At 41.2% G+C, this 13,593-nt stretch overlaps 1 protein-coding gene across 5 annotated transcripts in view; it reads left to right on the top strand.

Annotated features, from left to right (window-relative positions):
• The window catches only part of MYO3B (myosin IIIB), a 545,921-nt gene that overhangs the window by 73,351 nt on the left and 458,977 nt on the right, over window positions 1-13,593 (top strand). For all 5 annotated transcript variants that reach the window (XR_001007340.1, XR_001007338.1, XR_001007339.1 and 2 more), the window contains exon 7: window positions 5,460-5,605. Coding sequence is in view for 2 of the 5 variants with exons in the window: in XM_011991954.1 (XP_011847344.1) it covers window positions 5,460-5,605 (146 nt within the window). In the remaining 3 variants the exon portion in view is untranslated. The remainder of the gene's footprint in view (window positions 1-5,459; window positions 5,606-13,593) is intronic.

Here is a 13,593-nt window from a genome sequence, read left to right as displayed (position 1 = left end):
TTTTTGAGATGGAATCTTATTCTGTTACCCAGACTGGAGTGCAGTGGAGTGATCTTGGCTCACTGCAACCTCTGCCTCCTGGATTCCAGCAATTCTCCTGTCTAAGCCTCCTGAGTAGCTGGGATCACAGGCATGCGCCACCATACCTGGCTAATTTTTATTTATTTATTTATTTTTTATTTTTAGTAGAGACGGGGTTTTACCATGTTGGTCAGGCTGGTCTCTAACTCCTGACCCCGTGGTCTGCCTGCCTTGGCCTCCCAAAGTACTGGGATTACAGGCATGAGCCACCACATCCAGCCAGGGACCTAGTTATATTATCAAGACACCACCTTTAACCTGCCAACTTCTTGATAAAGAATCCCAGCAGTCAACAAATACTCCAGAACAAAGAAGCATGCCCTTGAAAATTAAGGCAAACTTTTCAATATTTATTTATATTTTCAAGACAAAAAACCACAAAATTTGCTTCTTTTTATTATAGAAATAATCCATGCTCTCTATAGACATTTTAGAAAACACAAAAGGTCTTAAAGAAGTAAGTAAATAAAATAATTATTACCCGTGTGTCAGTGAGCCAATGATATCTACTATTAACATTTTAGGGCCACAGTAAAAGCTGAATAACCAGCATTTTCATAAGCAGTGCTTCAGATGAGGCCCATGAAAAAGGGGTTGCTTGGTTTGCTTGCAAAGAAGAGGTACAGGGAGATAAAATATTTTGTCAAAGTCACTCAGTGACTTTGGTTTTGGTGGCAAAACCAAAACAGAGATGCCAGGCTCTGGGATTTTCTAGCACTAGCCAGAGGGGAAAGTCTCTTCGTGACCCAAGGGCTGCTGACAGTTGTTTTTCTCTGCCATTCTCTGGCTGGTGGCTAAGGAAAGGAACAGCCATCTTCAACAGAACACAGCTGACCTTGCTCAAGGTCAGACAAAGGGATGATATGTGTCAAAGCAGTTGTGGATGTGGTTTCATCGCATAGATTCTCGTAGGAGAGGGGAGGTGTTCCCTCTGTGGGGTAGGAGGGAGTGACTGGGGGTAGATGTAAGGAGTCTGGATCTGTGGAACTCCTTAGCCTGAAGAAGGCTAAAGAGAATTGCCTTAAGCAATTGAAGACGGATGATGACTAGCCTTTGCTCCAAAGACCTGTCAAGCTAAGCCGTTAGTGAAAATTTGTTTCTTGTTCTCAGTCTCCAGAAAGAAAAGGTTTTGGCAGCTAAGGTGGCAATGACCAACATTTGGGAGCCTCAAGCCCACTGCCAGGTAAAATAGCTATTGGCCTTGGGCACTAAAGCTGCCAGTGCGTAGATATTGCTAGTAATCCAGCATTAGTGTTTTCTTCTTTCTAAAATAAGCAGCAGTGTAATCTAACTGTACCAGGAAAGCCGTGAGTTTGCATTTCAAGGTGGGAACCTGGACATGCTCCATTAACCAGCATCCAAACAATTGCTCGGTCGTGAAGCTCTTCTTCCTTAACAGAGGCATTATTACAGCAGCCAGCATGTTGTCATAGACCTTAAGACCTTCTACAAAACATTGGCAATAAAATCCCCTCAAAGTTCCAGCCATCCTGTTCACACCTCAGAATAATGTACTGTTCACTCTAGCTAATTTGTATGGCGATGTTAGCCTACCAGTTTGAGATACTACCCAAAGATCACTTACTTGGAAATCACAAAGTCGTGGAATATTACAGCTAGAAGGGATGGTAGAGGTTATTTATTTCCACCTTGCCACTTTGTAGATTGAGAGAGGTCCTGAGGATATGATTTGTTTTCAGATGTGAAAGGGTGTGCATTTGGGGTCCTTTGCACAACACCATCTCATTTTTATCCACTCCTTTAATGTGACTTACAGAACCTGGAAAACTTGGTCCCAAAGCAGTGCACTTACTTGCCGTCCTACTCTCCTTTCTTAATGGAGCATCCTAGCAACTGATTCAGAGAGTTCTTTTTGAGGTCACCTTCTCCTGGGGGCAAGAGAAGAAAGACCATTCGACCATCCAAGCATCCTTAACTCAGCTTTATTTCACCTAGAGGCAAGGAGAATGTTGAGCTAAAGAGAATGATAGTACTGTTTTCTCTTAAAGAAATAGCTTCAGACTTTGGTATTGGATTGATAGGGAATCCCATTCCAGGGTGTTGACCTTCAGTTGCCCTGCGTCCTCTTAAGAGTGCTTCTTTAACTCTCATCATATGTATAACCTGCAGAAAGGGCTGTTTCCTCCTGGTGAGGAGCAATCCTGAAAGAGACCCCCGAAGAAGATGGAGTTGAAATGACAGAACTTCAGAACACCTGGCTAGTGTAGTCAAAATATGAGTGCAGAAGCTGATAATTTTTACAATTTTAACCAACTATAACTTTTATTATATATAGCACTTATATGGCAATGATTTGTTTAGTTATCCTTCTCCCTGCCTGGGTTCAAATTCTGGCCCTGACAATTACTAGCTGTGTGATGCCAGGTGAGCTGTTTAACCATGCTATCCTCAGTTTCCACACCTGCATAAGTGATCACTGCACCTACTTTGCCAAATTATTTTGAAGATTAAGTTCAGTGTGTATTTGACTTTCTCTTCCCAGGGCGTACTATCCTGCCAGACTAATGGGTACTCAATAATTGTTTGTGAATTATTTTATTAGCATAATTTTCAATAAACTTCCTTGGAAGGCTGAACTTAAATAATTTCTTTGTTACATGATGCACTGAAGAGAAGAATTAGGCCAAGATATGCTTTTCTGTTAATCAGAATGAGCTGAAGATAATGTTTGTCTGTAAAGAGAAGCTGAAACCAGATACAAGTTTTGAATATTTTATGACAACACTTGAGAAATGTTAGAATATCTCTATTTTCGCATTGAGATATGTTCTTAGAATTGTGTTTTGTGTCCCATCCAAGTTGGCTAGAAGCTGATTTGAATTTCCCCACGGAAGTTGTAGACTATGGGTACTGGATACTTTGTGTTGTCTTGCTTAGCCAGCAGTGGTCTCCTTCTAAAATCTTAAGCACTTAGAGCCCATATCCTTTATTGGACATGTTACTACACATTGTCTTAGGGCATTTATAGTTGTCATGGTTTGTCATTTAATTATGATAGGTTCACTATATATTTCAATTGGCCATAGCTCCTACTGGGGAAGGACAGAGTCTTATTTCTGTCTCCCTCACAGGCCCTATCACAGTGTCATGAATAACAGTGAACTATTTGTTGATTGATAGGTCTAAAATTATGTTTGTCTTGCACTTTCGAAAGTGTCATTTCTGAAAGGAAAGGTGTTGAATAGGGATCTTTAAAAATAATGTAGGTTCTCACCTGATTGGGGTGAGAAAAGGGAGGTCTTTGGGGGCAATGAAATGGCCTTTGGTTCTGAAATTGGAATTATTTGAACTTCAGTTTGAATGTACATTTGAAAATAACATGTTAAAAGTATGACAGGATATTCTATTTAGAAGATGGGGCTGGGGCCGGGCCAAGGATGTGGATTTGTAGAAAATGTTCTCCAGCTCAGAAGAGAAGAGTACAGGGCAATTATGAGAACGAGAGCACAGGGTCTAGAGCAAGGCAGTTGGCACATTTCACCAGGCCTTACAAGTCCAATGCACTGTCTGGAAGAGAGCAGGAATACTAGTTTTCTATCACTGCCTTAACAATACCACAAACTTAGTGGCTTAAAACAAATACCTGTTTCTTAGTCTTAATCTGTTTCATGCTGCTGTAACAGATTATCTGAGACTGTGTAATTTATAAAGAACAGAAATTTATTTTGTCACAGTTCTAGAGGCTGGGAAGCCTAAGGTCAGAGTGTTGGCATCTGGTGCCTTCATACTGCGTCCTCACATGGCAGAATGCAGAAGGGAGCAAACCCAGTCCTGCAAGCCCTTTTCATGGTAGTACTAATCCATTCACAAGGGCAGAATTCTCATGACCTAACCACCTCCCAAAAGGATCCACCTTCCATTGGTTGCATTGGGGATTACATTTCTAACACATGCATTTTGGGAGACATGTTCAGACCATAGCAGTTATCTTATGATTCTCTAGATCAGAAGTCCAGTATGAGTCTCACCAGGTTAAAATACTCTTCTCCATTTGGAAGTGTCCCAGGCATCTCAGACTTAATATATCCTAAATGGAGCTCCACTCTTCACCCCAAACCTGCTCTTCCTACTGTCTTCCTCATCTTAGTAAATACCAGTTCTATTCTGGTGGTTGCTCATGTCAAAAACTTTGGAGTTTTCCTTAGCTCTCCTTTCTTCTAAGCCCTGTTCAGCAAATCCAGTTGGCTCTACATTCAAAATTATATCTAGAATCTGATTATTCTCACCATCTCACAATCTCTCATCTGGATCCCTGCAGTAACATATTGAACTGGTTTTCTTTCTGCTTCTCATAATCTATCTTCTGCACAGTAGCCAGAGTGATCTTGCTAAAACATAAGCTAGATCTGTCACTCCTCTGCTCACCACAGTCGGTTGTCCCATCTCATTTGGAATAAAAAAGCCAAAGACATTATGACGGCCTAAGAGGGTGGCTCTATTACTCTGGTCTTCCTGTGCTCACCGTTACAGGTGTTGCCCCCTCACTGGTGTTTTGGATCATCAGAAATCGAAGTTTCCCACCTGACCATGGCCATCGGTCATCCTGGTGGCAGACTTTAAGTGAAATAGGGGTTCCTGATCCTCCACGTCCTCTGGCTCACTCCCAACTTCTCCTATCGCCATTGTGATAGTCATCAGAGTCTGAGTGTAGGAGATGTTCTTGACTGACTCAATAAGTTGATAAAAACATTCCTCCACAGGGTCACGTACTCCTCAACCCAATGACAAGCCCAGGGTCATTTTCTGGTTCTGCTGCTCTTGTACCTAGTCAGGCCAAGTAACTGGAATGGCAGCTGTTTCTACGATGTACACCATTGTTGGAGTTTGAGGAGGGGAAAGATGCTCTTAGAAAAAGGGGAGGGTGGAGTGGGGTCATTTTTACTTTATATTAACCATGTGAGTCTTCCAACATCTCTCTGCTTAGCTGGTCATACTCTTGGGGATTTCATGCATCTCAAAGTACACAAACATCTTTGAGAACAATTGTTTCTTGTTATTGAATTCAGTAGCTGGTAATGAGGTGAAGGATGTAGACAAAGCCTTTCCTTAAAGAATAGCAGGGGTGGGATGGTGTGGTATACACTGGCTTTCTCTCCTTGCGCTGTTCTTGGTACTTGGACGGTTCGATACATGCTTTTTAAAAACAAAACTGACACATTTTTAAAAGTTAATGAACGAATAAGATAATAAATTAGTTACGCACAAATAAGGCCTAGAATACACACATCTCATTACTGGAATTCAATAACACTGTGGCCAAGGAAACTGTGAAGGGGGCTAAGATCAGCCCAGGGCCTTTTTAGGACATCTGATGTGGCAGTCGGGTTGATGTGTTGTGTCCCGCTTTTGTCTAATAGGTCATTGCCTGTGAGCAGCAGTATGACTCTTCCTATGACGCTCGCTGTGACGTCTGGTCCTTGGGTATCACAGCTATTGAACTGGGGGATGGAGACCCTCCCCTCTTTGACATGCATCCTGTGAAAACACTCTTTAAGATTCCAAGGTAAGACACAAGATGGCGCTCTTGACCCATTAGTTCTTTGTGAAAGTGTCTAGTTAGAGGGATAATAAATAGTTTGTAAGCAATTTCCCTCCAAACCCGACAAAGCCTGATTGTGAAATATATTTTCTTTGAAAAAACAAGGGGGGTGGAGGGGGATCGAGAAGAGGATGTTCCTGAAAGATAACATACCCCAAGGAATAATAAGACCATGTTGGAACAATTGCATATTTTTTAGCACTCAGCTTTTTCTGGGATATTCATTTTTTGTACTTTGCACGATAAGACTACGAATGGAATTGTGAATTAAGTAATCTGTCTAAATGCTAGTGTTTTCTTTTTAATTACATACTTTCTCTAGTATTCAGTGTAAACATATGTGTATCATATTGCTGTATTCACTCAGACCAGTATTGAAATGTATCAGAAAATGTTACATCAGCACTATAGATCTTACTCTCCATCCCTTAATTTCTGTCTCAATGGAAAATTGTGCAGAAAGAGGTCTGTTTGGAGAGCATTTAAATACAAGTATACTTTCTATTCTGTGTATTCATTAGGGGTTTGTACAAGAGGTTGGGTTGTGTTTCATTGGAATCGGGCTGATGTGTGGCCAGCTCACGGCTCTAGTTACAGAAAATGAAGCTATCCAGGGATGCCTTCCCAACCAGGGTGCAGATTGAGAGATAATTTGTACCTTCCAAATGTCTCTTTCAAAAGAAGGCTCTGGGCAGGCTGGGAGCCATTTAACTGCCTTAACAATACCAGTGTTGACCTTTCCTTATCTGCACAATCACACAGCTATCACAGCCTTTAAAAATTTCTCCTGATTGCAATTTGCATTTCTGATTAGGTCTATTTATATGCAGATGAGGCTCTCTGGTGTTCATCATCATAATGTTATCATTTTATACCTAATCCAGATGTGAACAACCACCAACCACTATTCCAAAAATGATTCCCACCCAAGCCAGAGTTAGTCTTTTGGCTTTTTCGAATCACAAAAACAGGTCACAGTGATTAGAGGAGTAGACGAAGCACCTGGCTTTTTAGATTAATAGTCTGGTGAGCATTCAAAAGGATATAAGAATGCAGGAGCTAAAAGCTGCATTGTGTACAGTAATAAGTCAGAAAATGCGAAATGGTGTCTGGAATGATTTGTGTGTGTGCTTTGATTTTTTACAAATGGTTTACCCCTCACCATTTATTTAATGTGGCAACATAATTTCCTGAATATCAGGGTTAAGGTATAGCTTCTTATTAGCAAAATACTATGTAGTTTTGATAAGAGATCATCTATATTTTTTTCCTTTCTTGTTATGCATTTGTATATAGACCAGGTGTTCAAAAATGTCTTAAGGTGATAAATGTGAGGCAGCTAAGAGAGAGAGAGAGAGAGACAGAGAGAGAGTGTGTGTGTGTGTGTGTGTGTATGTGTTTAAATAGACCCTTCCACTCCAGTGACTCCACTTAGCTTGCTTCTGTGCCCAGCCAAGCTTCTGATCTCTAATAATCTCTTTATTCTCTCACTACTCATCTCTTCCATCTTGGGAGAAGCCTCTAGATCTCCAGATGTGGGATACGAGTAACTAAGTCTCCACTGCCTGCCTCGGGACAGAGTGGATCCCAAGAATTGGGCAGTTGTTAGAAAAGGATCCTTATCCCAACTTAGTTTAAGGCTTTGCTTCTCTCCTCCTAGTGTAACCTCCTGCCCTTTTAATGTCTCTTGGTTCCTGTGCAAATGATGAATCAGATCGAACTAGGCAATGTCAGCAATAATCAGTCAGCAGATTCTCAGTGTGATTATGTGTGCTCATGTGCGTTCAACACTTGCCATTGTCACAACCTTAGTGGCTGACTTGATGTTCTTGGATAGGAATGATAAGAGGTTTTATTTTATTATTTTAAATCTTAGCATATGTACATACATTGTACAGCTTTCTTCTTCCCCAAACCAGGAAAAATATGTTGGGTTTATATTCACCAAGTTCTTTACTTTAAAATTACCCTGTCAATTAGAATTGCACAATTCTCTTTGAAGGGTTACGAATTGACCAAATGTGTGTGTCACGTGTGAGTGCTACTAATTTTTAGTGCTAAAAATGTATCCTTTCCCGAAAAGCTCTTTGATGAAAAGTATAGAAATTAAGCATTTATGTATTTTTAAAAGGCACTCAAATTATTTACCTGTGTGTTTCATTGGAATCTATCTCAGTCAGTGCCTGCCTGCCTGTCTGTCTGTCTCTCTCCATCCCCCACCTCAGTGGAGAAAAGCAAATGAAAAATAATGACAAAAATCCTTTGAATCCATTTGGTTTCAGAATTAATTTTTTTTCTATTTGAATGTGACTATTTTCAGTGTTTTGGAATTTCTTGTCAGTGAAACAATGAAATCCATTTCAGGGTATGCTGGGATCTAGAATGCTGTGTGTGGCTTCTTCCTCTGGCTTTCCTCACTGACCTTTTCCCTGCAACCCTTTCTTTACTGGAAATAAATTGAGTACATTACCAAGTAAGGGAAGAAAATAAAACCTTGACTGAATCAGGGAAGAAGTGACTTTCACAAGTTGGAAAAAGATTTATGAGTTAATGAAGTGCTGGTTACCTGTGAGTCTCAGATGTCAATAAAACAGGTAATTAGGAAGGTTCCCTGGGTACTGTCAGGAAATAGGAAGCAACTTGCCTTGATGTGGTTGATTCGCCTGTACATGGGTCTCCTTGCTTTTCCCTTTTCTTCCTTTATCCACTTTCTCCTTTCGCTTGACCTTCACATTAGAAGATCTCACACAAGGTCATCATGACCTGTCTTTGAAATACTGCGTGACTCACAATCTTTCCCACTTTGCAACACATAGAAATTATCTGCTGATTGGCAGGGCATCCACTATTTGCTGAACCTGTCAGCATGTGTCATCTCGTCTAATGCCTTTGCTCCAAAAAAGTCACCCCTCTCTGACTGTCACTGCTCTGTCTGCTGCTATTTTTCCCCAGGAGTTATAAGAGAGCAAATGAATGAAAATCATTTCTCTCAGCATCAGTGGATTCAGCTCTCTCTCATGACTCTTTACTGAGGACTTCTTTAAAATTCCAGAGGCTTAAAAGGATCTTGAAGATGACCTGGATATATTTTTCACTTAAAAAGAGATCCGTTTCATAGATATAATTCAAGAATCAACAGAGTTAGTGGAAATATACAATTATGTTGGTCTCTTGACAAGCAGGTATCTTTCCTTAGCTTTGAGTCTTTGGCTAATGACCCCCTCAACTTCCATAGAGGGGAGCGAGGAAGACTGTGGCCATCAGTGTGGTTGTGTTCACTGGTCAGTCACTGGGGAGAGCTGCATCATCGGCCCATTTATTTGGGGCCAGGTAGGAGCTGACTCTGTCCAGTGTCTCGTCACACATTGAATACTTCCACTTTATTCCTTGTGGGAAAATACAGAATGTTTTCAGGATTCTCAGCAGAAATGTCTTTGGCTGGAAGTGGACAGAACAGGCTGGCCCGAACATTCCAGTCCCTGAAGCTGGTGATTTTCCCTTCCCAAAGAGAATTTCCCTGCAGTACACAATTCAAAAAAAGGAGAGCTCATGATAATCACCAATTTGCATTTCGGCTTGTTTCCTTCACTAAATCTAGGTTGTTCCAAAGTCACCTGGACCCAACTGTATTTGTTTCTTAGGGCTGCTACAGCAAATGACCACAAACTTGGTGGATTAAAGCAACAGACATTTATTCTCTCACAGTTCTGGAGGCCAGAAGCCCCAAACCAGCGGGTCAGCAGGGCCATACTCCCTTTGAAGGCTCTAGGGAAGAATCTGTCTTTGCCTCTGCCAGCTTCTGGTGTCTCCAGCTTTTCCCTGGCTTGTGGCAGCATGATTCCAACCTCTGGCTTCATCTTCACGTGACTGCCTTTCCCATGTCTTTGGGTCTTCTTCTCTCATCTCATGTAAGGACATAGACTTAGGGCTTATCCTAATTCAGGATGATTTCATCTGGGGATCCTTGCCTTAATTACATCTGCGAAGATTCTTATTCCAAATGAGGTCACATTCTCAGGTTCTGAGTAGACATATCTTTTGGGGTTCATAATTTAGCCCTTTATACCAACCAATTTTTATGTTTACTAAATTCCCTGAGAAACTAATTTGGGGGCAAGATACAAGACAATTAGCTCAATGATGATGGAAAAATAATAGCTGCTAAGGTCTGTCAGGTGCTAACTATGGGGCAGGTACAGTGTTCTGTGTTTTAGCTACAGAAATGCATTTAATCCCCACAGCAACTCTGGGAAGTAAGTACTGTCACCACTCTTTTTTCCAGATGAGAAAACTCAAGGATGTTAGGCAGGCTGGCTTCCCCTTGTCATGCACCCAGGGAGGAAAAATGATTTGCATCTGAGAAGTTTGACTCTAAAGCCCACACATTTTGCTACTACATTGAAAAGTTAAAGCCCTTCCTTAAATTATATTATGTGTTGATGAATTATGTGTTGAGCACTGAGGGGACTGGGGTATATAGAAATGAATAGAAAGTGGTCCTGCCCTTTAAGAAGCTTACAGTCCAATATCTTTCCTTCTGCTCTCAATTTTAAGCTGACATTATCAACCTGAAAGTTAGAATTTTATTAGCATCATGACTGAATCAGCCAAGAAACTGAAGAACAGAAATCAAGAGTGTTGTCATAGGTGAACATAGGCTGTCTTTGGCTCATTGATTTATGACCCCAAGCCAGAAATCTCTCCCTTCTCCAAATCCTGCTTCAAGCAACTGCTTTTTAGTTTCTAATTTAGAACACTTAAGACAAGTTTTTAAACTAAAGAATTAGAGAACACATGTTATATAAAAGCAGAAAAATACTTCAGGATATCATCATTCTCACCCAGAAATTTGTCCCATCTCACCTTCCTTGCAAAGCCGTATCTCCCATGTCAGGGCTATTTCTAGTATAGCCAACACCTTCTCCCCCTTTGCCTCTCTTATTTTTTCTCTTCCCTTTCATTTATTTATTTTTTTAGTGGGAAAAGCTCATTCTTGGTCTTGAGGAAAATGGAAATATGTTTCTGGCATCCTAAGTTGGAACACATTTTCTCATGAAAGCAGTATTTTCAATGGTTATTTGGGAGGAAGCAGTAGAATAGCTGAAGTTCTCTACTTTGGATGCATTATTAGGTTTTTGTGGCTAAATAGAACTGTATGACCTGGTCTAAGGACTTAGGCTCTCTCTAGAGCTTTATCCTTATGGAAAAAGAAAATGCCTTCCAAGTTCTAAACTACCAATGTACAAAAGCACTTTGGAGCACAATCCACTGGGAACGTGGGAATGCCCATGTCCTCTACCCTAGGACACCTTTAACTTTGTTCATCCAGACTCAGGCTTGGATTGGGTGCTCAAGTTTGCTGTCAAGGAGCACATCAGTTTACTGCCTCCTCCTCATTTATCGGTAAAGGTGAAATGGAGAGAGTTTGGATAACAAAGAGGAGAAACTAGATTTTTGGGAACCTAGGGTCTGGATCCTTGTGGGCTGCCTGGATGCTGGGGGTAGTGGGGCTCAGATGGGCAAGTGACTGCTTGAAACATTTGTGTGTCTATTTGAAAAGCTTCCTCAGGAACTCAGTGCCTACAATCGACTCTTGTCCTGAAATAGGATCCTTGGGCTAAATTTTTATCTTACATAGACATTTTTTTTTTTTTAAGATTCCTTTTGATTCTGACTTTCCTAATTCACAAACCAAATTGTTCGTATATGGGAAGCAGTAGTCCCTGCCTGCTCCTCAGCTGTGAGATGCAGAGGCAGCAGGGAGCTCTGAGTCACCAGTAATTGTCTCACTATTACAGAATTGTCACAGGACATTTTCCTTTAGGGCTGTGAAATATAAAGAAAAGAAATTAAAACTAAACTATTGTTGAAGTGTAATGAGTGAGGGGTGGTGAGTGTTTAATGGCACAGTGAGGCTGGATTTGCCCTGGGGAGTGTTGGTTTCTCTTCACCAACCCAGGTCACTTAGCTATTGGCCTTTTGAGCAATGAATCCTCACAATCCAAGCTTCACTCATAAAATAAGAAGTGCTAGAAGAATTAACATCATTTAGCATTTATTGAGTGCCTAATAGCAAAAACAGTTTTAAAATATTCCAATACAAAAACAATTATTTCTTAGGAATCTTTTTCTTTCTTTGGGAGATTTCTAATCCCATTTTTAATGCATTGCCTTCAGTATATACCCCGCTCCAGATCCCCAGAATATCTTCTGGGCCCAGGACTTGACACTCCATTTCCTTGGAACCCAGTAGCTGGAGGCATCTGGCAGAAATGCCCCAGAAGGATTTCACTCTGTGGAAGCCATTTCCAAATTATTTTTAAATTCGAGTTGAGCAGCTGGGGCTGTTCAGTCCTGTGGAGGTACTGTTTGCTGTTCCCTGCCTGAGTCCTGGCAGGCAGGGAGAATTTAACTTTGCAAGGTTTCATCTGGGGATCAGGTGGCAAAGCAGGAGCATGCCTTCAGGGACTTTGGGTCCCCACCACCACTGAGTAAAGCTCACCCTGAGAGAAAGGCCAGAGGTGCGAGGGGTTGATTCATAGCGCTATCTGTGCCTTCTTCTCATTACCCTGGTTTCATTATTTTGGCACCACTGACTGTGGCTCATTCCAACCCAGCTCCTAAATGATGGAGAGACAGGCAAAGAGGTAGGCAAGGAAACAGAGCTCAAAATTGTACTAGAGTTGAAGCACCCTGGTTTCCTCTCTACTCCAGAAAACACTAAGGAATAAAGGTGAGGAATAATTCTAACTGCCTTTATGGGTTGGCATAATGGTAGGGGCAGGGGTAAGATAGGGATGAAGTGCAAGGAGGTGATAGTCTTAAGGAAGGTTCTCACAGGTGGAGCTGTCCATTCCTGGATGATCCTAGAGTCAAGTGAAGCCAGTATCATTAGAAGGAAAATATAGTATAGTGGTCCAGCATGGTTATTTGTATCAGTTAACTATTAGTATGTAACAAACCATCCCCAAACTTCATTGCTTAAACAACAAACATTTACAATTTTTCATGAGTCTATGGTTGCTCTGGTTCTGCAGATCTTGGCTGGGCTTTCTCATTCATCTGTGATCAGTTGATGATTTGGCTGTGTTGGTTGGTCTAGGATAGCCTTGGCTAGGATGACTTGGCTCAAGTCCATGTGGTTTCTTGTCCTTCAGCAGGCTAGCCTGAGGTAGTTCTCATATTGGTGGCAGGATTCTAAGCATAGATAGAGGAAGGAATAGAAAATTGGACCAGTTTTGCTATCAGGTTGTTCCAGTGTTCTACAGTCAATCTGCACGGGTTCAACTAGCAGCTCCATCACTTTCAAGTTCACCAGTGTGAACTTGACCAAGTTACTCCATGTCTGTGTGTCTCAGTGTCCTCCCTTATAAAATGAGGATATGAATAATATCGACCTCATAGAGCTATTGTGGGAGTTAAAGAATGTAAAGTGCTCAGAACAGTTCATAGTAAGCGTTCAATTCATGCTGGGTGCTACCAAGGAAAATATCTCAAGGGCATATTTATATTGTAAGGAATTTTCTTTCCCTTGTAGCTGAAGAATTGAAAGCTTCTGTTCAAAAAGAGCCACCCATGAGATCAGTCATTTGAACATTTAGCTAATTGATTGATTGATGATTGTATGAGGAATTAAGAGAGAATGAAGGATGATTTCTCAAGTCCCTGTTACTTACATTGCATCTATGTGAAGGACTCTGCTATTAGTATCCATTGTCACAACTCCTTTGTAAATAGACACACTCTTAAGAGATGTGATCACACACACCTCGCCCTCACACACATACATGAATGCTGTGACAGGAACTGCACATGAGGAAGCAGGGCTGGCCTTAGTCTCCACTCCCATGATGTCTCCAATGAGTGGTGATGCTGTTATCCTCTGAAGAGAACTAGGGCCATGGTACTTTTCTTTGCTATCAGTTCTATCAGTTTTTGTGGTGGCTTTGTGC

This window comes from Mandrillus leucophaeus, unplaced genomic scaffold (assembly GCF_000951045.1).
Source record: "Mandrillus leucophaeus isolate KB7577 unplaced genomic scaffold, Mleu.le_1.0 Scaffold40, whole genome shotgun sequence".
Lineage (NCBI taxonomy): Eukaryota > Metazoa > Chordata > Mammalia > Primates > Cercopithecidae > Mandrillus > Mandrillus leucophaeus.
Note: the sequence above shows the minus strand (reverse complement) of the source record. Positions and strands in the feature narration are given on the sequence as shown.